At 53.6% G+C, this 24,965-nt stretch overlaps 2 protein-coding genes across 3 annotated transcripts; both read left to right on the forward strand.

The window, feature by feature from the left end:
• Positions 1-3,529: 3,529 nt before the first annotated feature.
• LRP10 (LDL receptor related protein 10) lies at positions 3,530-9,567 on the forward strand. The gene is made up of 7 exons (XM_007100478.4): positions 3,530-4,250; positions 4,640-4,684; positions 5,183-5,318; positions 6,521-6,711; positions 6,830-7,847; positions 8,197-8,326; positions 8,438-9,567. Exons 1-7 carry the CDS (start codon positions 4,220-4,222, stop codon positions 9,023-9,025), a joined length of 2,139 nt encoding a protein of 712 aa, XP_007100540.2. The 5' UTR covers positions 3,530-4,219; the 3' UTR covers positions 9,026-9,567.
• A 120-nt stretch (positions 9,568-9,687) lies between these two features.
• REM2 (RRAD and GEM like GTPase 2) lies at positions 9,688-18,317 on the forward strand. 2 transcript variants are annotated; one of them, XM_007100477.3, is made up of 5 exons: positions 9,688-14,019; positions 15,255-15,596; positions 15,840-15,913; positions 16,647-16,854; positions 17,244-18,317. In XM_007100477.3, exons 1-5 carry the CDS (start codon positions 13,917-13,919, stop codon positions 17,537-17,539), a joined length of 1,023 nt encoding a protein of 340 aa, XP_007100539.1. In that variant the 5' UTR covers positions 9,688-13,916; the 3' UTR covers positions 17,540-18,317. The 2 variants fall into 2 exon arrangements, with proteins under 2 accessions (XP_007100539.1, XP_028351413.1); XM_028495612.2 differs by having other exon boundaries at positions 9,688-11,087.
• Positions 18,318-24,965: the final 6,648 nt, after the last annotated feature.

Raw genomic sequence — 24,965 nt, forward strand, 5'->3', positions numbered from 1 at the left:
CACCAACATCTGTTCACTTAGGTATCCTCTGAGAGATTGAGTCTCTCTCTGTAGCACTCGTCTTCTGAGCCCTCATAAGAACCACCCTTAACAGTCCATTCACAGCAATGTAGGCTTTCTCTAGCATGCACCTCCAGTCTTCCAGCCTCTACCCATCACCCAGTTCTAAAGCCACTTGCACATTCTTACGTATTTGTAACAACAGCACCCCAACTTCTCAGTACCAAGTTTCCATCTTAGTCCATTCAGGCCACTACAACAAAATACAACCAATTGGGTAGCTTATAAACAAGGGAAGTTTATTTCTCACAGTTCTGGAGGCTGGGAAGCCCAAGATCAAAGAGCCAGCATAGTCAACTTCTGGTGAGGGCCCTCTTCCTGGTTCACAGCCAGTGTTTTCTATGTCCTCACATGGTGGAAAGGGCTAGGGATCTCTCTAGAGCCTTTTTTACTAGTCCCATTCTGAGGGCTCCACCTCATGACCCAAGCATCTCCCAAAGGCCCACTTCCTAATACTATCATCTTTGGAGGTTAGGAAATCAAGAGATGAATTGGGGGTGGGGGGAGGGACACAAACATTCAGACCAGAGCACCTTAGCTGCTGCACATGCTAGTAGTTTGATCTTGAGCAAGTTATCTAACCTACCTGTGACTCACTTTCCGCCATTATAAAACGAGGACAAAAATAACACCTACTTCCTGGAGGTATGGTGAGGATTAAATGAGATGATATATGTGCAGTGCTGAGAAGAGTGCCAAACATATGGTGAGTACTCTATCAAAGTTAGGTACTGGTGGGACTTCCCTGGTGGCGCAGTGGTTAAGAATCCGCCTGCCAATGCAGGGGACATGGGTTCGAGCCTTGGTCCAGGAAGATCCCACATGCCGCGGAACAACTAAGCCTGTGAGCCACAACTACTGAGCCCACGTGCCACAACTACTGAAGCCCGTGCACCTAGAGCCCGTGCTCCACAAGAGAAGCCACCGCAATGAGAAGCCTGTGCACCGCAACGAAGAGTAGCCCCTGCTCGCAGCAACGAAGACCCAACGCAGCGAAAAATAAATAAATAAATATAAAAAATAAAATTAAAAAATAAAAAGTTAGATACTGGCATTTTGAAAACCAAATATCTGCCCATTTTCCAGTACTTCCACTATTTTTCACAATTTCTCAGAGTTCCAAGAATATCTCCACAGACCCATTTCTAAATGTACTTGGTCTACAGTGTGATATATATGGGCTTGGACATTCAAAATCACTAAACGAATTAAAGCTTAAACTAATTATAGGTTCTCTTTCACTTCTTCCTATTTTCTTTTGGCTCAAATTCACTCTTTTTTTTGCCTGCATTGGGTCTTCACTGCTGTGCGTGGGCTTTCTCTAGTTGCGGCGAGCAGGAGCCACTCTTCATTGCGGTGCACGGGCTTCTCACTGTGGTGGCTTCTCTTGTTGCAGAGCACAGGCTCTAGGCTCGTGGGCTTCAGTAGTTGTGGCACATGGGCTGAGTTGCTCCGCGGCATGTGGGATCTTCCCGGACCAGGGCTCGAACCCGTGTCCCCCGCACTGGGAGACGGATTCTTAACCACTGTGCCACCAGGGAAGTCCCCAGCCTAGATCTTGATTTTTCTTTCTTTTTTTTTTTTTTTTCAAATCTTAGTTTTATTCATCATTCCAGACCATGGGCTCTCTTCCTCCTCCTCCTCCCCCTTACAACTCTTCCCCGTGGGCTTTCTCTAGTTGCGGCGAGCAGGAGCCACTCTTCATTGCGGTGCACGGGCTTCTCACTGTGGTGGCTTCTCTTGTTGCAGAGCACAGGCTCTAGGCTCGTGGGCTTCAGTAGTTGTGGCACATGGGCTGAGTTGCTCCGCGGCATGTGGGATCTTCCCGGACCAGGGCTCGAACCCGTGTCCCCCGCACTGGGAGACGGATTCTTAACCACTGTGCCACCAGGGAAGTCCCCAGCTTAGATCTTGATTTTTCTTTTTTTTTTTTTTTTTTCAAATCTTAGTTTTATTCATCATTCCAGACCATGGGCTCTCTTCCTCCTCCTCCTGCCCCTTACAACTCTTCCCATCTCACCACCACTTTTCCTGTTTTATTTCTAAATTCATTTCTAAACTCCCCACAAGCCCACTCCCAAGTACTTCCCATGGCTGACTTTTTAAATTTATATATCTGACCTCTCTTCCCAACTATTCTGTAAGCTCCTTAAAGTTAAAGTGAAATCTTACAAGTTCCAGGCATCTGCTAAGTACCCAGCCTAGAGAACACAGCCTGCACTCAACTAAAACTTCCATGATCGCTTTCAGGACTTAAGTATTTTTAATTTCCCCAACCTCTTTGCCCTGCTTCCCTTTATACAACATCCTCCTCCCACATTTAGGGTTCTATTTCACCCCTCATTAATCCCAAGGGCTATAGTAGGGAACAGAGAGAGACCAAGGAACCAAGTTCCCTTGGCATGGGACCAAGATCCAAGTGGCTGATGGACTTTTTATGGCCAAGTCTATGGCTTCAGGCCCTGCTGAGGTCTCAGTTTTGAACATATCAAAACTGATGTCAACAACAAATGTCATGAACAGAAAACTGTTTGTACCATTTGTAGAGAGGAGATAGTAGTAAGGTTCTGAATGTACACTGTGTCCAAAGCCAGATCGCCTAGGTTCAAACCCTTGTTTCAGCATTTACTAGATCCATGATCTTGGGCAGATCTGTACCAGAGTTTCCTTACCTGTAACATGGGAGAAACAATAATAACTACCTCACAAGACTGTGGAGAGGATTAAAAGAGCAAATACTTGAAAAGTGCTTAGATCTGTGCCTGAAAGGTGAAAAAAAGCTCAAAAACCATTTGCTATTGTTATTGTTTACTATTATAACCTATAAGTGCCAAAAGAAATCTGCAACTCCAAGCCCACATAAATTAGAAATATCTCTTGTGACTAATAATAATAACTGCTAGCAGGTATGAAACACTCCCTAGATGCTCAACTTGTATTATCTCCCTAAATGTTGACAATAACCTTAAGAGGGAATTGTACATTATTAACCCCATTTTACAATTGAGAAGCACAGAGAGGTTAAACAATTTTCTCAACGTCACATAGCCAGCAAGAAGCGAAGGCACATTTATTCCTTTATTGAATTACTGTGTCTCAGCCGGAGAGAAGCCTTGTGGGTACAAAGGTAAACAATCTAGGCCCCAGCCTACAGGAAGTTTCAGTTTCCACAGCAGCCGAGGGGCAGGGGCGGGTAAGAGTAAACAAATAGTTACAACACCGTGTGGTAATTGCTATAATAGAGGCTCACCGAGAAAAGTGCTACCGCATCCCAGACACTGGGACAAGAAAAGTCCTGAGAGCTTAAGGATTCAAAGGAAAGACATGACAGTTACGGAATAAGCAGTTACCCTTTTACAGACGTGTCCTGTAACTAACGTTACACGGAAAGGACTAAACAAAGCTGAGTTAAAAGTGGAAGCTGAAAAGAAAAAAAAAAAAAAAAAAAAAGTGGAAGCTGAGCGCCTTCAAAGCCCAAGTGACAAGACCCTGCACGACCGGAAAGGGGTTAAGACGGGCGGGTGGGCGGAGAGCGCGTTGATTGGCAGGGGTGGGGCCAGGCTCGTCACCCGCCCCCTCCTCCGCCCGGGCTCCTCCAACCCCTGGGCTGGCGGGGGTAGAGTCTGGGCGAGGGACTGGGCGCTGTGCCGAGCCGCCTGTCCCCGTTCCCCGCTCCCCTGCCGCGTTCTGCGGGCTGGACGCGCTGGAGAAGTTGAGCAGCGCCCGGGCCGGCCCTGGGGGCTGACAGTCGGTAAAGTTTGGCCCGAAGAGGAAGTGGCCTCAAGCCCCAGCAGGTGGCGGCCAGGCCTGGACCGGGGCGCTCGCGGCCTGCGGGCCGGCTCTAGGCGAGGGCGCGCCCCAGCGCCGGTCTTCCAGCCGATTTCCGGGGCTTTGGGGGCCGGCCTCGGGAGAGAGCGAGGCGGCGGCCGGGGAAAACAACTCCGAAGTTGGCGAGAGGCACCGCCCCTGCGCTCGGGCCGCCTCCGCCCCCCACCCGCCCCCAGCCCTGGCCTCCAGAGCACCGGTCGAGGAGCCCGGGCCATGGAGGCCCCTCGGGGAGGCGGCACTGGGAGGCCAGGACGCTCCGAGCGGCGCCGCCTCCCCACTGGGTAGACCACCGAAGCTCCGGGACTCTTCTTGCACCTCCGGACGGCTCACGATGCTGCCGGCCATCCTTCTCCTCCTCCTGGGTAAGAAACCGAAAACGAGACTACTCGCCCGGCATCCCGCTCCCAGGGCTGTCACCGGGCCCAGGGGCTCTACCTCCCTTCCTCCTACATGGCCCCTCACCTTACCCTGCCCGCCCTTGCCCGGCACTGCCTGCCCCAATCCCCGGGAACTCTCTAGTCGCTCTCCTCAGCCCGTAGCCTCCCTCTGGCTTCCGTAGATCACCGTACCCACCCCATACGCCGTGCTGCCGGACCTTCCTTCGAGGCTTACACACCGCTGCCTTCCTCTGCTCCACCACCCCTTCCTGTAAACTACCCGGAAGCCGCAGATGGCTCCCTTTCCTACTTGAGTCGCTCAGGTGAAGAAAACTCCGAAGCGTGACTCTTGCCCTTTCTCGCTCTTCCTCTAGGAGGCGCTGTGGCCCACCCAGACAGGATCATTTTCCCAAATCCTGGTGAGTAGAGGATGCCCCTGGGGTCCCATGGGCTTGGTAATGAGGGAGGACCCAAGAGAAAGACTCTCTCTTCCTTGAATTCCTCTAGTACCTACCATAGTTTTAGAGTGGAGGTCATCCACCCTTTATTTTACAGACGGGGAAACAGACCTAGCATAAGCCTTCAGCCGGTAGTTATGTACTTTTTCCCCAAATATCCATCCTTGATCGGCCTAGCCAAAATGTAGTCTCCCCGAGGATAGAAACAGTATTTCCGGTTCCTCCTGGCCCAGTGGCTGGCACAGAGCAGACCTCGTATTGTTTGTGGTGTTGATACTTAAGGTGGAACTATGATGAGTGTGGAAAGACAGGGGCCTGCTGAAGACTATGCCTCTAGAGTGTGTGTCGCTGGGGCAGGGGAGTTTCTGTGCTCCTTCTTGAAAAACCCAGGCCCTTGGAGGAGGCGTGGCATGGTAAGAGGCTCTCAACCGATGTCCCTACCTTCCTCTCTCTCTCCAGGCTGTGAGGACCCCCCGGCAGTGCTCTTGGAAGTGCAGGGCACCTTACAGAGGCCCGTGGGCCGGGACAGCCGCAGCTCCCCTGCCAACTGTACCTGGCTCATCCTGGGCAGCAAGGAGCAGACGGTAACGGTCAGGTGAGAAGCAGAGCAAGACCCTATTCCTTTCCCCCACCCCTCCTCCTCTACCATGGAAAAGACTTCATGGATTTTCTCCATGGAACTTCCATCCCTGTCAACAGGGGGAGGAGTAGAATTAGATTTGGCCTGGTCTTCCCTAAAAGCCTGGCTTGTTCCATGGTGAATTGGAACTGCCTGGAGTGGACATCTAGCTTGGGTCTTGTCATCTCTGAAGGACAACAGAAACAGTCCTTTCCTCTAGAAACAGTCCCTTCTCTCTGATATGGCTGCTTGGAGGAGTCCTTCAATCCATTTGCACATCCTTGCCTGGGATTCAAAGCTATTCCTTCATCAGCTTAGAACCTTCCTCAGCCTCCCCAGATCTTTTTTTTTTTTTTTTAATGTTTATTTATTTATTTTATTTTGGCTGCACTGGGTCTTAGTTGCGGCACGTGGGATCTTCGTTGGGGCACGAGGGATCTTTAGTTGCCGCACACAGGCTCTTAGTTGCGGCACGCGGGCTTCTTCGTTGCGGCATGCGGGATCTAGTTCCCCGACCAGGGATTGAACCCACGCCCCCTGCATTGGGAGCGCAGAGTCTTACTCACTGGACCACCAGCGAAGTCCCTCCCCAGATCTTTTAAACAGTCCAGGTCTCCCTGGGCTCCTCCAACCGTGGGCCGTGGGGTTGGGGCCCATGTTGAGTACCTGGCTATTTGCTTCCTACAGCTCACTTCCCATGAATTTACCCAGAAAAAGGTAGGTGAAGGAAGAGGGCAATCTGGGGAGAGGTTGTTGGGGCAGAGTGATCAGAACGCCATGGTGATCTCAGGTCTCACCGTGGGCACTGGGAGGGGATGGTAAGCTCTGGTTAATTAAGCTGTATGGTAATTGCCGGTTACTGCTAGCCCCAGACTCGGGTGACAGTGCTGCAACGACAGGAAAGCAATGAATCTGTTCTAACTCAGTCCAGAACACAAGGCAGTTTTTCCAAAAGGCTCTAGGATGTACTAATGGTCTCATGGTGCCATAGGCCTCTGTTAGGGCTGTTGCCTTGATTACAAAGGAATTTGGCTAACTCCATTTTCATTTGGCTATTGGATTGTGGATAAACAGGTGTTCGTGCTTCTTGGAGTAGAACGGGCCTGACAACACTGGGGGAGGAAGAAGCCAGCAGTGGTCAAGAATATCTTACGTCCCGCTCTCCTTCACCCCTGTAGGTTCCAAAAGCTGCGTCTGGCCTGTGGCTCAGAGCGCTTAATCCTGCGCTCCCCCATCCAGCCACAGATCTCCCTGTGTGAGGCACCTGCCAGCCCTCTGCAGCTTCCTGGAGGCAACGTCACCATCACCTACAGCTATGCTGGGGCCAGAGCACCCATGGGCCAGGGCTTCCTGCTCTCCTACAGCCAAGGTGGGCTGGACAGGGCTGTCTGTAGTGCTACTAGAACAGGCAGTAGAAGCCTGAGGGAGGAGGGGAGGATCCTGCCAGCTCCAGTGCTTCACAGCCCCTCTCCATGGTGCCTCTGCAGATTGGCTGATGTGCCTGCAGGAAGAGTTCCAGTGCCTGAACCACCGCTGTGTGCCCTTGGTCCAGCGCTGTGACGGGGTCGATGCCTGTGGCGACGGCTCTGACGAGGCAGGTTGCAGTTCAGACCCCTTCCCCAACCTGACCCTGGCCCCTGGCCCCACCCCACCCTGCAATCACACCTTGGAAGACTTCTATGGGGTCTTCTCCTCCCTCGGATACTCACACCTGGCCTCAGTCTCCCACCCCCAGTCCTGCCTCTGGCTGTTGGACCCCCATGATGGCCGGCGCCTAGCAGTGCGCTTCACGGCCCTGGACCTGGGCTATGGAGATGCAGTGCATGTGTATGATGGCGCCGGGCCCCCCGAGACCCTCCGACTGCTGCGCAGCCTCACCCACTTCAGCAATGGCAAGGCTGTCACCGTGGAGACACTGTCCGGCCAGGCCACCGTGGACTACCACACAGTCGCTTGGAGTAGCGGTCGGGGCTTCAATGCCACCTACCACGTGCGGGGCTACTGCTTGCCTTGGGACCGACCCTGCGGCTTAGGCTCTGGCTTGGGGGCTAGCGAGGGCCTAGGCGAGCGCTGCTACAGCGAGGCACAGCGCTGCGACGGCTCATGGGACTGCGCCGACGGCACGGACGAGGAGAACTGCCCCAGCTGCCCACCTGGACACTACCCCTGTGGGGCCGCTGGCACCCCCGGTGCCACAGCCTGCTACCTGCCTGCTGACCGCTGCAACTACCAGACCTTCTGTGCTGATGGAGCAGACGAGAGACGCTGTCGGCACTGCCAGCCTGGCAACTTCCGGTGCCGGGACGAGAAGTGCGTGTATGAGACGTGGGTGTGCGACGGGCAGCCAGACTGCGCTGACGGTAGCGACGAGTGGGACTGCTCCTATGCCCTGCCCCGCAAGGTCATTACCGCCGCGGTCATTGGCAGCCTCGTGTGCGGCTTGCTGCTTGTCATTGCCCTGGGCTGCACCTGCAAGCTCTATGCCATTCGTACCCAGGAGTACAGGTCAGTGGGAATGCAGCTGGCGGTAGAGGCGTGGGGACTGAGGGCGGGACAGGGCCTGTGCAGCCACAGAGGACCAGAGGGTGGCCATGTGGGGGACACGTTCTGGTGACCAGCTTCTGGGTTGGCTCCTAGGGTTGCCTAGCTTGGCAGGCGTGCTCCTCTGAGGCGGGGACAGGTCTAGATCCTGAAAGCCATCTCAAGGAAGGAGGGGGATGTCAGATGACTTTGGAAAGCCGTGGCCTAGCTCCGGGTGCCCCGGCCTGGGTGCGGAGGAAAGAGGCCTGTCCAGGCTGGGGCAGGTGGCTCTGGTGAGCAGCACCTGTGACCGAGCTGTCCTCGTCCCTTCCAGCATCTTCGCCCCCCTCTCCCGGACAGAGGCCGAAATTGTGCAACAGCAGGCGCCTCCCTCCTACGGGCAGCTCATTGCCCAGGGCGCCATCCCACCTGTTGAGGACTTCCCTACAGAGAACCCGAATGACGTAAGTCACCCTCCCCAGCCTGACCACCTCCCACTCCCGGCCTTTCCTTCTTTCAGGCTTCTGGCCGTCCCCACCCCCTCTGACTCTGGTGTCTTCATCCTCTCCTTGCAGAACTCCGTGCTGGGCAACCTGCGTTCTCTGCTACAGATCTTGCGCCAGGACATGACTCCAGGGGGCGCCTCAGGCACCCGCCGCCGCCAGCGGGGCCGCTCTATGCGCCGCCTGGTGCGCCGTCTCCGCCGCTGGGGCCTGCTTCCTCGAACCAGTCCCCCAGCCCGGACCTCTGAGACCAGATCTCAGGTCACACCTTCTGCTGCTCCCCCTGAGACCTTAGACGGCAGCACAGGTCCAGCCCGTGAGGGCGGGGCAGTGGGTGGGCAGGATGGGGAACAGGCACCCCCGCTGCCTGTAAAGGCTCCGCTGCCACCTGCCAGCACGTCTCCAGCCTTCCCCACTGTCCCCGAGGCCCCAGGGCCACTGCCTGCGGCGCCCCTGGAGCCATCACTGCTGTCTGGAGTGGTACAGGCCCTGCGAGGCCGCCTCCTGCCCAGCCTGCGGCCCCCAGGACCGACCCGGGCCCCAGCTGGACCCCACACAACAGTCCTGTCCCCAGAGGACGAGGACGATGTGCTGCTGGTGCCACTGGCTGAGCCCGGGGTCTGGGTGGTCGAAGCAGAAGATGAGCCACTGCTGGCCTGAGGTGACCTGGCTCCCCTGGGTGCTCTGTTCACAGTGACGGCAACCCTTTAGAGGGCAGCTCAGCTTCCCTTCCACTAGTTCCCTCCCCGTCCCTCAGTGTGAGGGCACTTGATGGGCCTCCCATGGATCCCATGTAGCTGCTATAAAATTAGGTGTCCCTCAGGCAGGGAGAGGGCTCACACAGAGCCCCCTCTCTGCACATGGCCAGAGACCACAGTCCTCCACCACCCTCTCCCACACCACCACCATTTGGGTGGCTGTTTTTAAAAAGTAAAGTTCTTAAAGGGTCATAGGCCTGGACACTCCATCCTTGCCAAACCCACCCAAAAGTGGCCTTAAGCACCAGAATGCCAATTGGCTGGAGACTTCCAGCCCCCAAGGGGAGGATTTGGGCAGGCCCTGGGGTTTTGCCAATGGTGACCCCTCCCACAAGGCCTGGCTCATAAAAAGAGCACAGCAAATGCTTTTGTTCCATAGCCGGGTCATTGTCCAGGAAGCCAAGGTTGAAAATAAAGGAATCAGAAATTTAAGGGTTTTGTAAATGAGCTGTGAGCATGAGCCCCGCCTCTCTGCCCATCTCAGCTTGTGCTCCCCTCACCTTACTCCTCCCTATGAAGGCCTTTGCTCTGCCCTGCATCATCTCCTGGCCTTTTCCTGTTTATCTTCCAACCACCCATCCTTGGTTTTTATACCACTCAGAGGGTAAGAAAATTCTAGGAACCCTAAGACTAACCCTCTCCACCTCCACTCACTGCCTGGGGCCCAGCTCTACAGTGACTGACACCAGCAGTGAGCACCAAGCCTCCTTACTCACCGCCAGGCCGGAAGTCGTGAGCCCGCTGGGCCCTGCAGCTGAGCAACTTCCCATTTATGGAGTACTCGCAGAGCACTAATCACAGAAGCAGACTGTCCCTGGTGAAACACTCCTGCCCTCCATCCTCCACCCTACCAGGCATTTTCCGTCTGTCCTAGGCAAGACAGATGAACTCTCAGCCAGGATGCCTCAAAGCGGGCAAAGATGCGTCCACAGAAAAATCATCATCATTCAGGGTGTGAAGATGCTAGCATCACCTTGGCCAGATCCAAGAGGTCTTCCTGGAAGAGGGCCCAAACTAGATCCTAAAGAATGCTGTCAGTAGTTGGTATAGAATTGTGAATTTTAGGCGGGGTGAGAGTCCATACGATAAGCAAGCTAAGGAGACAGGGCTAGGGCTGTAAGAGGGACCCTGGACTTCCTGAGAAAGGGGCCCAGGAGCACAAGCAATAGCCTGAGCCAAAGAGCTGGAGAGGGTGATGGAGGAGGAGGGGATGATCTGTGAGAAATGTTGGGGCCCAGCCTGTGGTAAGTGAGCTGACAGCTGTCCCAGAGTCTAAAAGGAAAATCAGCCGGGACAAAGGATTTAGAAAGAGCCTATGGGAGTGGGTGTGATGCCCACAGGAGCAGAGCTGAGGCATTCCCTAACAGAATCAGTCCCCGGAGAAAGGGCTCCCCCTTAGGCTCCCTTACCCTTCCTGCCTGGCCCGGCCTATCCCCAGCTCCCTGGTGGAGGGGCCCTGTTGATTACACCCTGCCAGCATCCTCACACCCAGCATTCATTGCACACCATTCCCTCTCCCAGCGAGCAGGAGCCTAGGGAAGTGGCCGAGGGGATATGGTACAGTCCTGGGACACTGGCATCTTGGCTTGGGGAAGACTCGAGCACCTTTCACTCCTCGCCCTCTCCAGAGATTCTCATCCTTGCTTGCTGTTCTCCCTCCGGGCCTGCCTTCCCCAGTGTAAACAATCACTGGGTCCCACCAGCGTCAGGCCCAGTGAAAACAGTGAGGCAGGGAATGTTGATTTCCCCTCCTATGCCTCTCCATCACCTGGCTTCTGCCTCTCCCTGCTCCTCTCTTTCTCCATAGCCACCTCGAAACCTTCGGCCTGATAGCCTCATCGTTGTCCTGCTCCAGACCTTTTACCTCCTAGGGGTATTTGAAACTTGAAAGTGGACAAAGATTTAAGGTAGAAGAACGTTCCTCGTGGTGGAATGCTTCAGAATGCTGGAGGGAGGACGTGAAGGTAGAGTTCACTAGGAAGCCCTGTGCGTGTAGATTTATGGGCCTGAGAGAAGATTCCTCTAGGTGCTGGGTGTGTGATCTAGGAGGTGCAAGCAGTAACACCATTTTTGTCAGCCACAGTGAAGCCCCAGGCGGCGGGGAGAGGGGACTGACCTTGTACAGGCAGAATGGGGAAACTAACATAGAGGGTCTTACCCAGGCAAGGGTGGGGCACTAGGGGGCTGTCATCCAAGTTATTTTCACCACGGCCCAAGGAAAAAGAAATGAGGCGACTTCAGATACTATCAGGATAGACACCACTGTCCAAGGTGCCCAGTATCGGGGGTGTGGGACTCATGCAAAGGCCCTTGGTGGGGAGGAGGGAGGAGATCTCAGTTATGAGATGGGGATCGGGCTGAAAATCTGAGAGAAATCTGAGCAGATACCAGAATTCCATCCTTAAGGAGCAGAATCGGGGCCTGAACCAAGCTCCAGGCCACGCTGGGAGGGGAAAGGGACCCCCAGCCACACAGCCTGAGACTGTGGGAGCACCAAATGGTTGGGCAACCTGCTGAGTGCCAAACCCTTTATCACACGTAGCTAACCCTCACAACAAGGCTGTGCCGTGGGCATCACAGCCCCAATTCACAGGCTCATGAGCAGCTTCAGAGGAATTAAGACCGCTCCAGTCTCTACTGAGAGGCAGACTTAAATCTGGATCAGCTCGGTTCCAAATCTCAGTCTGTCCCACTATTACACAGGACCTCCAATTCCAGAGGGAGCCTTGACCTGGGCAAGTGCACAGCCTCTTACCAGTGGGACAAGAGAGATGGTGGTTCAAGATGAAACCCAGCATGCGTCTGTGGCCTAAGGCTGGATTGAGGGCAGGCAGAAGTCATGGTCAAGAATCCTCGCTAGGGTCTCCAGCCCCTGACACTCTTATCTAGTATCACAGAAGTGAATTCTACCACCTAAATGAGTTTTCCAGAAACATAAAGCTCACCTCTTTACAATTTAAAACTTTTAAAAAACTCATTTTGGAAGGAAATCACTCTAAAACATTACACTCGTCTGCAGCCCATCTGCACTGTAATATAAATCCTTCTGGATAGCTGAGGATCATTCATAGACACCCAAAACCTCTGCAGCAATGTTTTCAGAAGCTGTAACAGCGTCAGAAAAGCTATTTGCCTTAATGCCAGATGACCTTGGACCACTTTTTAAATGCTTATGACTGCTTTAAAAGTTTTCTGTGATATTGCTTCCCTTGCTACCAAGCTATCAGGGGTCACTAGCTACTATAAATGTGCTTCTAATCTTTGAGCACAGGAACACACATGGACACCTTAAAATTGTGAATAAAGTAAGAACAAGTAGGCTGTGACTGAGGACTGTAGAGTCTGTCCAGTGAGTGAAGCACATGAAGACTGTAGCTGCTTAAGAGTTATTTCTGCTCCTTCTAGACCCCACAATGTTACCCTGTAGTTGACCTCCACATAAGTGAAGCGTCACTGCACTAGTAATCCCAAGATCACTATTTGCTTCTTCAATTGTAAAAGTCCACTGAAGATCACAATATAGATTGTCTCCAATCATAGGAGACAGTTGGAATATTTAAGACAAGGAAGGCAGCATAGCATAGAGACGAAAAACAGTCTTTGGCATTGGAAAGATCTGGGTGGGAATCCTGGTGTCCCCATTTTCCAGCTGCATGATTGATTTGGGGCACAGGCCACTCACCCACCACTCTGAGCCTCAGGGTCATGAGGATGAAAGGAGAGAATGCAGAAAGGTGCTTAGCACAGCATCTGGCAAAAATGGGGTGAGAAGGGGCCAGGAAATCGGAATGTGTTTGGGTCCTTGGGGGCATCAGGAAGACAAGAGTGGGAGCCTGAAGGGACAGGGACGGGGCAGAAAAGGAGCAGTAAAGGAGCCCCGCTATCCTGGCTTCCCCTCCCCCGCAAGAGGTAGGTGTCATTGTGTGACTGCCCTGTGTAGCCCAGAAGGCCTGGGGCTGCCCCAGAGAGCACTGAGAGGGGGGCTGGCACCTGCACTGGGGATTGGGAACTTCTTCTCGAGGGCTAGCTGTCTCTTCCCCTTTTCCTGCTCTGATTAACACGAGGTTGGTGGGCCGGGCAGGGAGGGAGAGATGGGGAAGAAGTCCCCACAATGGTTTGCACCCACCTGAACCTAGTGAAAAAATGAAGCTGCCAAACAACGCAGCCATGTCTCCTTCCTCAAAGCCCCCATCTGCCTAGGGGCCAAGCTGGGAAATGGGTACTGCTGTGGGCCTTAGCCCAGAAGGGTAATATGGGGAAGAGGGGGTGGCAGAGAAGCTTGGTGGTGGGGTGGCTGTCCTCCTGTCCCTGCGACTTTTTTGGTTTCTTCCTTTAGCCCCTCCATTTAGCTACTGAGCACCCACTCTGGGCTGAACACTGGGCTAAGGGGCTGGGATACGGAGACACATGACACATAGTCCTGGCTCCTGGAGAAAGACCACCCAGGCCCTGGGTCCTTGCCTCCTCCCATCCTCAGCTCCCTTGCCCACTGACCCCTCACCCCACTTCTCTGAACCCGTCTCTTCTGCCCCTCTGACTTTGTTCTGTTCATGTCTTAACCAGACTCCGCAGTGTGTGTGCTCCCAGAGGGAAGCAACGCAAAGGAGGCAGAAAGGAGGGAATCCCGCTGACATCATGGCTCATTAGCATATGTGACCTCATCAGGGGGGTGGGACTGTTTCCCCAGGTGTCTAGGGGGAGGGCATGGAGGGTGGTATTTAAAGGGAAAAGCTGACAGTGCTGCTGAGTGAGGGAGCGGGTGCTGCGAGCCACCAGGCTGCACACGCACACCGATGCACACAGACCTCGACACCGACATGGACACGGACACAGAAACCACAGCACTCTGTCCCGCCGGCAGCCACCGGGCCTCCCCGCCAGGGACGCCCACACCAGGTGAGGGCTGAGCTGGCAGGTGCTGGCTGCAACCATGGGGGTGGGAGCTGAAGCTTTGATGGGGAGGTCAGAACTAGGGGTTGAAGGAGCTCGAACGCAAACAGCAAGAGGGGAAGAGCAACTCAGGAAGTGGGGAAGCCTCCTGCCCACACTAGGACTGGGGCTCGGCTGAGGTGGGGGGCTAGGGGACAGAGGTGGGCTGCCTAAATGTCCCCTCACCCATCACCCAGGGCTTCCCTGTGGAAACTGGTACTTAGCCCCTAGGTCTGCCTCATTCCCAAGAGGTTGGCACTGGCAGGAGGGAAGGGGGAAAGACAAGGGGCAGCCCACAAGCCTGGGAATCACGGGCAGGGGGCTACGCTGGAGAACTGTTTTGAGGGTTTCTCTGGCTCCTGGAGGCCCTGGCTGCCAGTCAAGTATTGATCCTGGGCTATTTCCAGCCTCTCTCTATCGCCCTTTGTTATGTCTGTGGTCCCTCCTCCAGTTACCCTGACCCGTGCATTGTCACTCTCCCTGCTCCTGCTCTCTCCCTATTTCTCCTCCTCCCTCCCTCCCCGTCTCTCTCCCTCCCTCAGCCTCACGATGAACACAATATTCTGTCGGACTCACAGGGCCAGCCAGGGGTGCAGAAGGATTCTCACACACAGACATGCATTGGGGGAGGCTTACCTACAGGGCCATGGGAAGAGGCAGCCCCTTTAACACACCCATGGAGACCCAACACACACATCTCAGTGAGCAAAGGCCCCTCCCTGGGAACAGGCTCCGCACAAAGTTTTTGACTCCATCAGTACCCAACCCCAGAACCTGGGCAGCAGCTTCAGTTTATCCCCTGTGTGGGGATCAACAGTGCAGGAAGCAGGAGGGGGCAGGGCCTCCCGGTGGAAGGAGGGGCAGGCCCCGGCCAGAGGCCTAGTCTGGGGGTGTGCCTGTGTGTCAGTGTGAAGTGTGAGTGGGTGTGCAAGCCTGCACACAGGTGCGTCCCCTGCATGGGGCATGGTTTGAACGGGTTGTGGCTGGAACCACACTGGGCAAGCCTTCAGGTCAGCCCCTGGGAGCCCCACCAGTTCAGGCTTCTGGTGGAGTTCAGTGGAAGAGGTCGGACCAAAGATTCTCAGCTCCTTCTGGGTCACGGTCATCGACTGGGCCTATGAGGCTGGAGCAGCCAGGATGAGTCCTCTGCAGGTGTCTAGGCCTACCCAACTCATAGCTTCCTTCTCTTTGCCCCCCGCCAGAAGGAGATGCTACACGGCTGAAGAAGCCAGAGAAACTGTTGGCAGGGTTGGACTGGGGCGGGCCACCCCCCGCCCCGGGGGCCCCCAGACGAAGAGGCAGTATGCCTGTCCCCTACAAGCACCAGCTGCGGCGGGCCCAGGCTGTAGATGAACTTGACTGGCCACCTCAAGCCTCATCCTCTGGCTCCTCTGACTCCCTGGGCTCAGGGGAGGCAGCCCCCACCCAAAAGGATGGCATCTTCAAGGTCATGCTGGTGGGGGAGAGCGGTGTGGGCAAGAGCACCCTAGCAGGCACTTTCGGTGGTCTCCAGGGAGACAGTGCTCACGAGCCGGAGAACCCAGGTATTTGGGGGAGCCCTGCAAGGATTGAGGGTGCCTCTGGAGGCCTAGTCAGGGGTGGAAGAGCTCAAGGCATGAACAGTCCTGGAGGCCAGAACCTAAGAGAAACTGTTTCAATGCTTTCTGTGGCAACCTCCCTGGAGGGGGTCCCTGGTGCTGGGATCTAAGGCATCCCTAGTTACCAGGTCTTACAGGTGTTGGGGAGCCTCCTAATGGGCTCTATTCCCTGTCCCTATTTCCCAACAGAGGACACCTATGAGAGACGCATCATGGTGGATAAGGAGGAAGTGACTCTAGTTGTTTATGACATCTGGGAACAGGTGAGAACTAAGATGTGGCTGCAAGCAGGTGATGAAACCTGGGAGAGCTGAGGAGGGGCAAAGTATGGCGAAAGGCTGAAGGCTGGTGGGACTACAGCCCCTGGTTTTAACATGTAGTGGAACCTGACCTTTCATATATATTGTCTCAGAGAGCAAAGGCTCACACCTATGCACACACCATGGCATTGAGAGCTGCTGTCTGGTTTCCAGGATCTTCTGACCCAGAGGAAAGTTAGGATCTGGATTTGACAAACCCTGCAACTGCAAGCCAGGCTGAACACCCTGAAACTGACACCCTCTGTACATTTTTCAGCCTAGAAGATCCTGATCTGAGAGGACAGAAGCTCAGGGCTATGTAATGTCAGGGAAGGGGAAAAAAGTGAGGACTTGTGAATATTTGGACATAAATGATTACTATGCAGAAACGAGAGGCCAGATTACACACACTTGAATAGCATTCATTTTTTAAGAGCTTAAGCATAAGAAAGTAGGAAGGGCTACCCTAGTCTAGGATCCTATGTCCCCCATTCGCCCATGTGGGGCTCACATTACAAACTTCTCCCTCCTCCACAAACACACTCCGAGTATGGAGATTCTGCCATTAACTAGCTCTGTGTCCTAAGCAGGTGGCTTCTCCCTCACATCCTGGCTCCTCATCCTTGAGGTGTAGGTGCTGGGCAGGTTCTCCCACGCCTCCAGCCCTGACATTCCACGACTCTCTGCCCATCTGCAGGGGGATGCAGGGGGGTGGCTGCAGGACCACTGCCTTCAGACGGGGGATGCCTTTCTCATCGTCTTCTCAGTCACCGACCGACAAAGCTTCTCCAAAGTTCCAGAGACCCTACTACGGCTCAGGGCTGGGAGGCCCCACCATGACCTGCCTGTCATCCTCGTTGGAAACAAGAGTGACCTGGCCCGCTCCCGGGAGGTCTCACTGGAGGGTGAGTACCCTGAACCTCATCCATGTTTGCAATCTCAGGGAACCCTCTCCCTTCCAGGACACCTCTTCTCCGTAAGGCCCTTTTACCCTCCTGGGTGCACAAAATTGCAGTTAGCCCCAGGCTAAGGGCAGACTCTCAATGCCCACGACTAGGGCCCTGAGACTCCCTTCTCTTCCCCCTCACCTCTTCTCAAGGCCCCTTTCTCCCTCCCCCCCACACCACCACCGCCCTCCACTTAATCCCTGCTTGTTCTATCAGTTGCAAGAGATCCATTTGCCCCAATCCCTTTCCACTGCACGCCCTGGGCCCCCCAGGCCCAGCCTCGCCCGGCCCGGGGCCCAGCGCAGCCCCGTGGGCGGGCGGGCGCCTGAACACGTCCCTTCCTGCAGAGGGCCGCCATCTGGCAGGGACACTGAGCTGCAAGCACATCGAGACGTCGGCCGCGCTGCACCACAACACGCGGGAGCTCTTCGAGGGAGCGGTGCGCCAGATCCGGCTGCGGCGGGGCCCGAACCGCGCTGGGGGCCCGCAGCCCGAGTGGGGCAGGCCCGAGGGCCCCGCGCCGCCTACGCGCCGCGAGAGCCTCACCAAGAAGGCCAAGCGCTTCCTTGCCAACCTGGTGCCGCGCAACACCAAGTTCTTCAAGCAGCGCTCCAGGTCGTGTCACGACCTCTCCGTACTCTGAGCCGCGGTCGCTATGGTCACCGCGGTCGCTATGGTCACCGCGGTCGCCATGGTCACCGCGCCCTCCTCTCGCCCCCTCGCCCCGCCCCGCCCCCGTCCGGCTTCCTCTGTGAAGACAGTCTAGAAACCAGAAACTCCCAGGACGCCCCGGTGTGACTATGGGAGCCGGGCCCCCCGCCCCCAGACCCCGGCGGGCGTCGCCCCACCCGCTCCGCGCGCTCTCCGGTTACCTCCCGGCCTCGGGGCTCCTGGAAGGCGAGGACGCTGACCCGCGGGAGTCGCGCAGCGGCTGTTGGGCGGGGCGGCTTCCGGCGGGCGGGGAGGAAAGTAGTTCTGCGAGGTATTTTATTAATTCACGCTTGACCACCTCTCCCGTAAAGAGATGCTAAAAGCAAGAACTGGAAAAGTGCTTTGTAAACTCCTTTACACTTTTCCACCTTTGTACTCAGCGGGAATATGCCTCAACTTTAAGAGATTCTTAAAGGTAAAGACACGGAGCCGCTTCTTTGAGACTTTCCTAAAGCGTCCTGGCTCTGATCTGCTGCACTTGTCCACTTTGCCTTTAAGAAGTTCTTAAAGGCAAGGGCCTGGAAGCGTTGTTCTTCTGAATTGATTGTGATTTACCGTTACACCACGGCACTTCCCCTTTAAGGTTATTAAGGGGAAGGTGTGCAGAGACTTTTGCCTGAAGAGCTGAGGGGTGGCAACCCGCCTTTAGCCAGGTCCCAGGAGGCACCAGCAAGGGGGCCACCCTTCCCTTTTCAATAAAGAATTTTTCTACTGCACTTGCTCACTTTGACTCTCTGTTCTCAAAGCCCCCCCACGGAAGGGATGGGTGGATTTAGGTTCCTTGCTCCTCTGAGCCTGAGTTTTCTTGTCTGTAACGGCTCTAGGGAGCCTCTGGAACTGACTTAGTCCTGGAGTAGTCATAACAAGGGGCAAAAGGCCCCTAAAGATTACAGAGTCCAGCTTGTCCCTTTGCCAATGAAAAAAAAGGCCTGGAGAGGAGCAGAGACCCGTTAGAATTAATTTGGTAACTCAGTGACCAAGTCCCCATCACCTTACCCCTTACCCGGCAAGGAGCAGGCTGGAGGCTACATTTTGCACCTAGAACTACACTCAGCTGTGACCTGGGCTGATTCAAGGTGGGGCCCACATCCAACAGGGAGGCCCATCAGCTGGGGCGTGATAGGGCTGGCCTGCACCTCCCCAGCTGTCACCTGCAAGGTGCCTGTGAGAACTGAAGCTGTCAGTGCCTCCCCTGGGGACGCCCACGCCTGCTGCCGCCTGAGCTAAGAGTCTGAACAAAGAGAGCAGAGGCAGCAGTTCCCCTCACCCCTAGACATACAATACAGCTACCCGAGCACCTGAGGGCCAGGCCTCCACTCCACCCCACCCAGGTTCCCAGAACTCGATGGAAAGAGGGATGAGATGTCTCCTGAGTCCTTGCAGCTGGGGAGGAGCCAAGGGGGACCAGCCCAGCACGGTGGTGAGATGATGATATGAATAATGACACTATCCTTAGGACTTTATTTACTTTATCTCAATGCTTTAATGACTATATGAGGTGTCACTACCTCTTTTACTGTGGAAGAAACAGAAAGTAACTTGCCTGAGGTCAATAAGCAATAGAGCTGGGATTGCGCTCTCGTCTTCTTGATACTTAATGGTGATTGTATCCAGCCTTGCATCTGAGGTTCCCCTTCAGTGAGGATGAGGGGAAGATGGAGAGGGACAGTAGAAAGAATGCAGGGGACACTATGGGCAGAGCCATGGGCAGTGGCTGTGGTAAAAGGGCCAGAGAAATTACACAGCTATAGTGGCGTAAGCCAGCTCTAAACTCTGGGGACCAGGAACAGGGGCAGTGCAAATTGTAAACTGCAGGAAAACACACTGGGGCCATTAAGGGACCAGATGGTCCTACAGTTGCGTTGAAACCTCAGGGATATGAAGAGGGCTAAGAGATGAGCACTGAAAAGAAGTTTGAGAGCCCTATTGCAAAGGACCTTAAATGCCAGGCAAAGGAGTTTGTGCCCAACTCTGTAAGCAGTGAGAGTCACTGAAGGGTTTTGAGTGTGTAAGTGACATGATGGGGCTGGTCCTTTGGGAAGAGGAGGTAAGGAGATGGACTAGAGCAGGAGAGGCAAGGCCTGAAGAGATGAGTTTAGGGGACAATCACAGTAATACACATGGAAGGTAATGAAGGACCATGCTGAGGGAGATGGCAGTGGGAAAGGAGAGGGGGCATGGACCTTAGAGTCAGAATCTGTGGGACTTGACAACTGAGTGGCTGGGTATAAAGACAGGGAGAAGTTGCAGATGATGGGAGGATGGTGAGGAACTGGGAGTTAGGGGGAAGGGGAGGTAGCCGGTAAATGGCTCCATTTTGGAGAATCTTGAGTTTGAGATGCTCAGAAATACATCCCTGGACAGCTGAGTCTGAAATTCAGAACAAGTTAGGGCAAGAGACACAGATAGGAGAATTGCCATACCAATGGTAGTAGAAAAGCCAGAGGAAAGGATGAGATGCAGGGCAGTCACACAGGGCCCCATGCTTAGTTTAATGCTCTGCTGTCGCTTGAACAAGGCTCCTTGAAGAAGGAACCCTGCATTTTCATTTTGCACCAGGGACCCACTAATGGAGACTAAGAGGGTGCAATACAGGCTGGGATCCTTAGCCTCAAACCACACATGGGCTTTAGGGGTCTGTGATTCTTGTGAAATGGTACAATTTGATGCGTTTGTGCAGTCATGCATTTGTCTGAAAATAGGTTCATGAATTTCATCAGATTTCCAAAGGGGTCTGTGACCCAACAAATCACAAGCTGGGATGCTACTGACTGCTGCTGAGAAGGGGAACTGGGTGGGTGGATGACAAGTGTAGGTTTACTTTTCATTGTATGCCTTTTTTCTACCTTTTGGGTTTTTAACTATGGCTAAATAAACTAAATAATTTTTTAAAAATAAATTTATTTTTGGCTGCATTGGGTCTTTGTAGCTGCATGCGGGCTTTCTCTAGTTGCGGAGAGCGGGGGCTACTCTTTGTTGCAGTGGGCGGGCTTCTCATTGTGGTGGCTTCTCTTGTTGCAAAGCACGGGCTCTAGGCGTGCGGGCTTCAGTAGTTGTGGCTCGCAGCTTCAGTAGTTGTGGCACACGGGTTTAGTTGCTCTGCGGCATGGGGGATCTTCCCAGACCAGGGATCAAACCCATGTCCCCTGCACTGGCAGGCGGATTCTTAACCGCTGCGCCACCAGGGAAGTCCCTAAACTAAGTCATTTAAAACAAAACAAAGCTTTGGTGTTCCAGAGAAAGAAAAGGGACCAAAGAGAGAGTCCTGGGGACAGGCAGATAAAGAAGGTGGGGATGCAGCTGCCAAAGAAGTGGTGGAGGAACTAGGGTTGAGCAGGTAGTGGCTACTGCCCAGGGAGAAGGGTTTTCTAGAGGAAGAGTACCACCACTGGTCAAATGTGGCAGGAGGGGAGGATGAGGAACCAGAAGGCCCAGTGCCTTTCATGTGGCAGAAGTCTAATGATGATGACGGCAGGACCTCCCCCATGAGGGGAGCCACACACGCCACAAGCTTCCCTCCCCGCAACTCAGCCAGTTCCATCAGCCCGACCCATCTGTGTGTTCCCTCCAGACGCCTACAGGAAAGAGCTCAGAACAGACAGAAGCTGAAGCCCCACTCCTGCTAGACTTGGGAGAGGTGGGGTCTTCTCTGAGAGCCTGGCCACTCTTCTCCCTCCCTCTGATCAAGGCAAAGTAAGCCCAGGCTACTGATCTGGGCTGGCATGAGACCAGCAAAGGGGCCCGATGCTGAGCTGCCTGTGCCAGGTAAGATCCTCTCTGCCCTCATGCGCCTCTTTTTAAAAAAATAAATTTATTTATTTATTTTTTATTTATTTTTGGCTGTGCTGGGTCTTTGTTGCTGCGTGCGGCTTTCTCTAGTTGCAGAGAGCAGGGGCTACTCTTTGTTGCTGTGTGCGGGCTTCTCATTGCAGTGGCCTCTCCTGTTGCGGAGCACGGGCTCTAGGTGCGCGGGCTTCAGTAGTTGTGGCACGCGGGCTCCAGAGCGCAGGCTCCATAGTTGTGGTGCACGGGCTTAGTTGCTCCGGGCATGTGGGATCTTCCCGGACCAGGGCTCGAACCTGGGTCCCCTGCATTGGCAGGCGGATTCTTAACCATTGCATCACCAGGGAAGCCCCGTGCTCCTCTTAACCACTGCAATTTTGACTTGGGGTCTGTGCTCCCGTATCAGCCCAGTCCCTGCCCAACCTCTACTAACCCCATGCCTCCTGGCCCACAAGGCCGCCTCACTGGCCAAGAGCATAGACTGGGTGTTCTCTTCCTTGAGAGGCCAGAGGTGAGGCCAGTCCTGTCTTAGAAGTTATCCCTCTGCTCTGGGCCTCTGCTTACAATTGGGCCTTTCTGCCCTGCTGCATCTAACCCTCTTTAGAGACTGGAACAGGGGCTCTCCTCTTCTGAAGGACTGCCGGAGTCATGGAAGGACACTCCGCAAGTCTTCTGGGTCAAATCCTCACTCCCAGAAAGTCCACCCATACATACATCCTTTTATTAATCTAATTGTTCCAATCCACATCAGTCTAAGTAAAATCTTCCTGGACGTTTTAATCTTTCATCTACAAATGCTTGTTGCTCTGCTCAAGTACTGCCATATGCCAGTCACTGTGCTGGGCCCTACAGAGAAAACAAATACAGATGAGGCACTATCCCTGCCCTCAAGTAGCTTACAATTGAGCTGTAGAGACACTGCAAGTTGGAGGCAGAACTACCATGGCCAAAACAGCAGCAAACTATACCACATTCTGACTATCTAACTGCAAGCTATATCACGTGCTCTAAGAAGTCTGAATAGAGACAGAACATTTGGAAGACATATTTTAGGAACTGGGCCTTGAAGGTTATACATAGGCTGTAGATAGATGGGGGAAAGAAGGAAAAGAAATGTCTTGCGGCAAAACCACATGAGCAAATGCACAGGAGAAATGGTGGGTAGCCTGTCACATGATGAGGTAAAGACCTCCCTGTACAGAAGGAAGCAAAATTTGGGAGGATGTCAAAGGGTCCCAAAACCAGACAAGAGCATTCTGCTTCTTAGTCCTTTATCACCTGGTGGCTCTCTGATGGAAATAACTCAAGGAATTTGAATCTTGATGTCATGACTCTACAGCTTGGTGGCCTTGTAAACTCAAGGCGTGAATATAAATTCAATGGGGCTGTGCAAGCCTTTTACCTGGCACTCAGGCTATTTTCTGGATGGAAGTCTATGGAGAAAGTCACTCTTGACCTCTCTTGTTTTTCTGAACCTTAGCTCTTCCCAATTATAAAATGAGGATAAGGGCTTCCCTGGCGGCCCAGTGGTTAGGACTCTGCTTCCTGTGGGAACTAAGATCCTGCCTGCCACAAGTCGTGGCCAATAAATTAAAACGAGGATAATAATACCTATCTTGTAGGATAATCATGAGGACTAGATAAAAATGCAAATATCTTCATGATTATACAAATGAGCAGTGGAAGTAATGCTTTTTACAAAAATTCTTTATTATTTTTCTTTTTAAAAAAATTTTTATTGGGAGTATAGTTAATTTAGAAGCAATGTTTTTTTGCAAACTGTGTCTGGTCCCTTATTCAGGCAACCATGCAACATGCTAATCTCTCAAAGCACGGCACCACTCTGGAGATACAAATTTAAGTTGTGGTCCACAAAGTCCAACAGCCTCCCCGCAAGACTCACAGGTAACCCATTATCGGATTTCTTGTTTGGGGAGTTTTGGGGGGAAGATTGGCAACTGAAGCCTAAGGATGGTATTACACTACAGTTTCCCATTTTTCTGTTCAAATTACAACTTTAGGCAGAGGACCTGTGCTGATTTAAAATACTTATTCTGGGGGCTTCCCTGGTGGCACAGTGGTTGCGCGTCCGCCTGCCGATGCAGGGGAGCCGGGTTTGCGCCCCGGTCTGGGAGGATCCCGCGTGCCGCGGGGCGGCTGGGCCCGTGGGCCGTGGCCGCTGGGCCTGCGCGTCCGGAGCCTGTGCTCCGCAACGGGAGAGGCCACGGCAGGGGGAGGCCCGCATACTACAAAAAAAAAAAAAAAAAAAAAAATACTTATTCTGAAAGGAAACTGCCAGAGTAGGTAGGGCTAGGCTCTGGAGACCACAAAGACAGGTGCTCTAAGAATGCTTGGGGGAGATTAGGAAGGATGCTTTCAAAGGACTATAACAGAGACTGCTCTGGGATTTTCCCCAGCCAGACCAAGCAAAGGGCACTAGGTATCCTGAAGGTACTTGAGGGGCCCACCTTGATTTTCCGAAGCCATCTGGTTGTAACCTGATTATAGAGTTTCAAGTATAACGAGATTCGACCAGTGGGATTTGTTTTCCTGAAAGGTAGCCTGACTGTGTGTGACCTAGGACCTTGTAAGCCTGGGACTTTAGCCCAGGAACAATGAAGGTTTATTTTCACCATTGCCCCACCATCAGTTCTACCCCTATAAATCTCAAGCATTCTCAAAGTTAGGGAGGAGAATTAGGCCAGGTAGAAAGTCAGGTATGTAGGCATCCAGAGGAATGGGAAGCTATCAAGTTCTAAGGCCTCTACAGGTTATCATTTCATTGAATCCTCACAACATCCCCCAGAGAGGTACTACTGTTATCATTTCCTTTCTAAAAGGGAGGAGTCTGAGTTAGAGAAGTAACACCTAAGCTTACTCAGCTGGTTTGTGGCAGAAGAGAGATCTGAACCACATGGTGTTGTTCCAGAGTATGATCTTTCTGCTACAGGGTGGAGGTCCCCTGGCTTGGTTGGGCCCAGGAAGTGGGAGAAGGAGGCTAATTCTCAGCACCATTCATTTTAAACAAGTAGGCTTCAGGATGCTTGAAAGCTGACTGAAGTTCCCATCCTTTCTGGAATATTGGCAAGAGTCTGACAAGTCTCTGATTTCCAAGGTCACTGTTTCCCTCTTCTTGCAATCCAGCACTGACTGGCTCTTTTCCAATCTTCAGGCACCTCATCCACCCACTGCCCTCAAAAATAACTGCTTAATGGGTCTCCAGTTACTCCACCCAACTCCTTAAGGGCTCCTGAGAGCAGATCATCTGGGAGAGCCAAGAGAACTCATCCAACTTTTAAAAGTGATCTTTGATCATCTCTTTCCTTGCCTCCATCTTCCCACATGATCTAAGTTGACTGGTCTGCTTCACCTCACACAGAGCTCTCTCAACCAAGAACACACTTTGAGGGACTTCCCTGGTGGCGCAGTGGTTAAGAATCCGCCTGCCAATGCAGGGGACAAGGGTTCGAGCCCTGGTCTGGGAAGACCCCACATGCCATGGAGCAACTAAGCCCATGCACCACAACTACTGAGCCTGCACTCTAGAGCCCGCGAGCCACAACTACTGAGCCCGC

The sequence above is a fragment of the Physeter macrocephalus genome, chromosome 11 (assembly GCF_002837175.3).
Source record: "Physeter macrocephalus isolate SW-GA chromosome 11, ASM283717v5, whole genome shotgun sequence".
Classification (NCBI taxonomy): domain Eukaryota; kingdom Metazoa; phylum Chordata; class Mammalia; order Artiodactyla; family Physeteridae; genus Physeter; species Physeter macrocephalus.

Excerpts from the sequence above, each read along its gene's own strand:
- LRP10 (XM_007100478.4), top strand. The coding sequence starts at position 4,220 with ATGCTGCCGGCCATCCTTCTCCTCCTCCTGG. Across the intron at positions 5,319-6,520 it reads GAGCAGACGGTAACGGTCAG|GTTCCAAAAGCTGCGTCTGG; the intron begins GTGAGAAGCAGA and ends TCACCCCTGTAG. Across the intron at positions 7,848-8,196 it reads ATTCGTACCCAGGAGTACAG|CATCTTCGCCCCCCTCTCCC; the intron begins GTCAGTGGGAAT and ends CGTCCCTTCCAG.
- REM2 (XM_007100477.3), top strand. The coding sequence starts at position 13,917 with ATGCACACAGACCTCGACACCGACATGGACACGGACACAGAAACCACA. Across the intron at positions 14,020-15,254 it reads GCCAGGGACGCCCACACCAG|AAGGAGATGCTACACGGCTG; the intron begins GTGAGGGCTGAG and ends GCCCCCCGCCAG. Across the intron at positions 15,914-16,646 it reads TTTATGACATCTGGGAACAG|GGGGATGCAGGGGGGTGGCT; the intron begins GTGAGAACTAAG and ends GCCCATCTGCAG.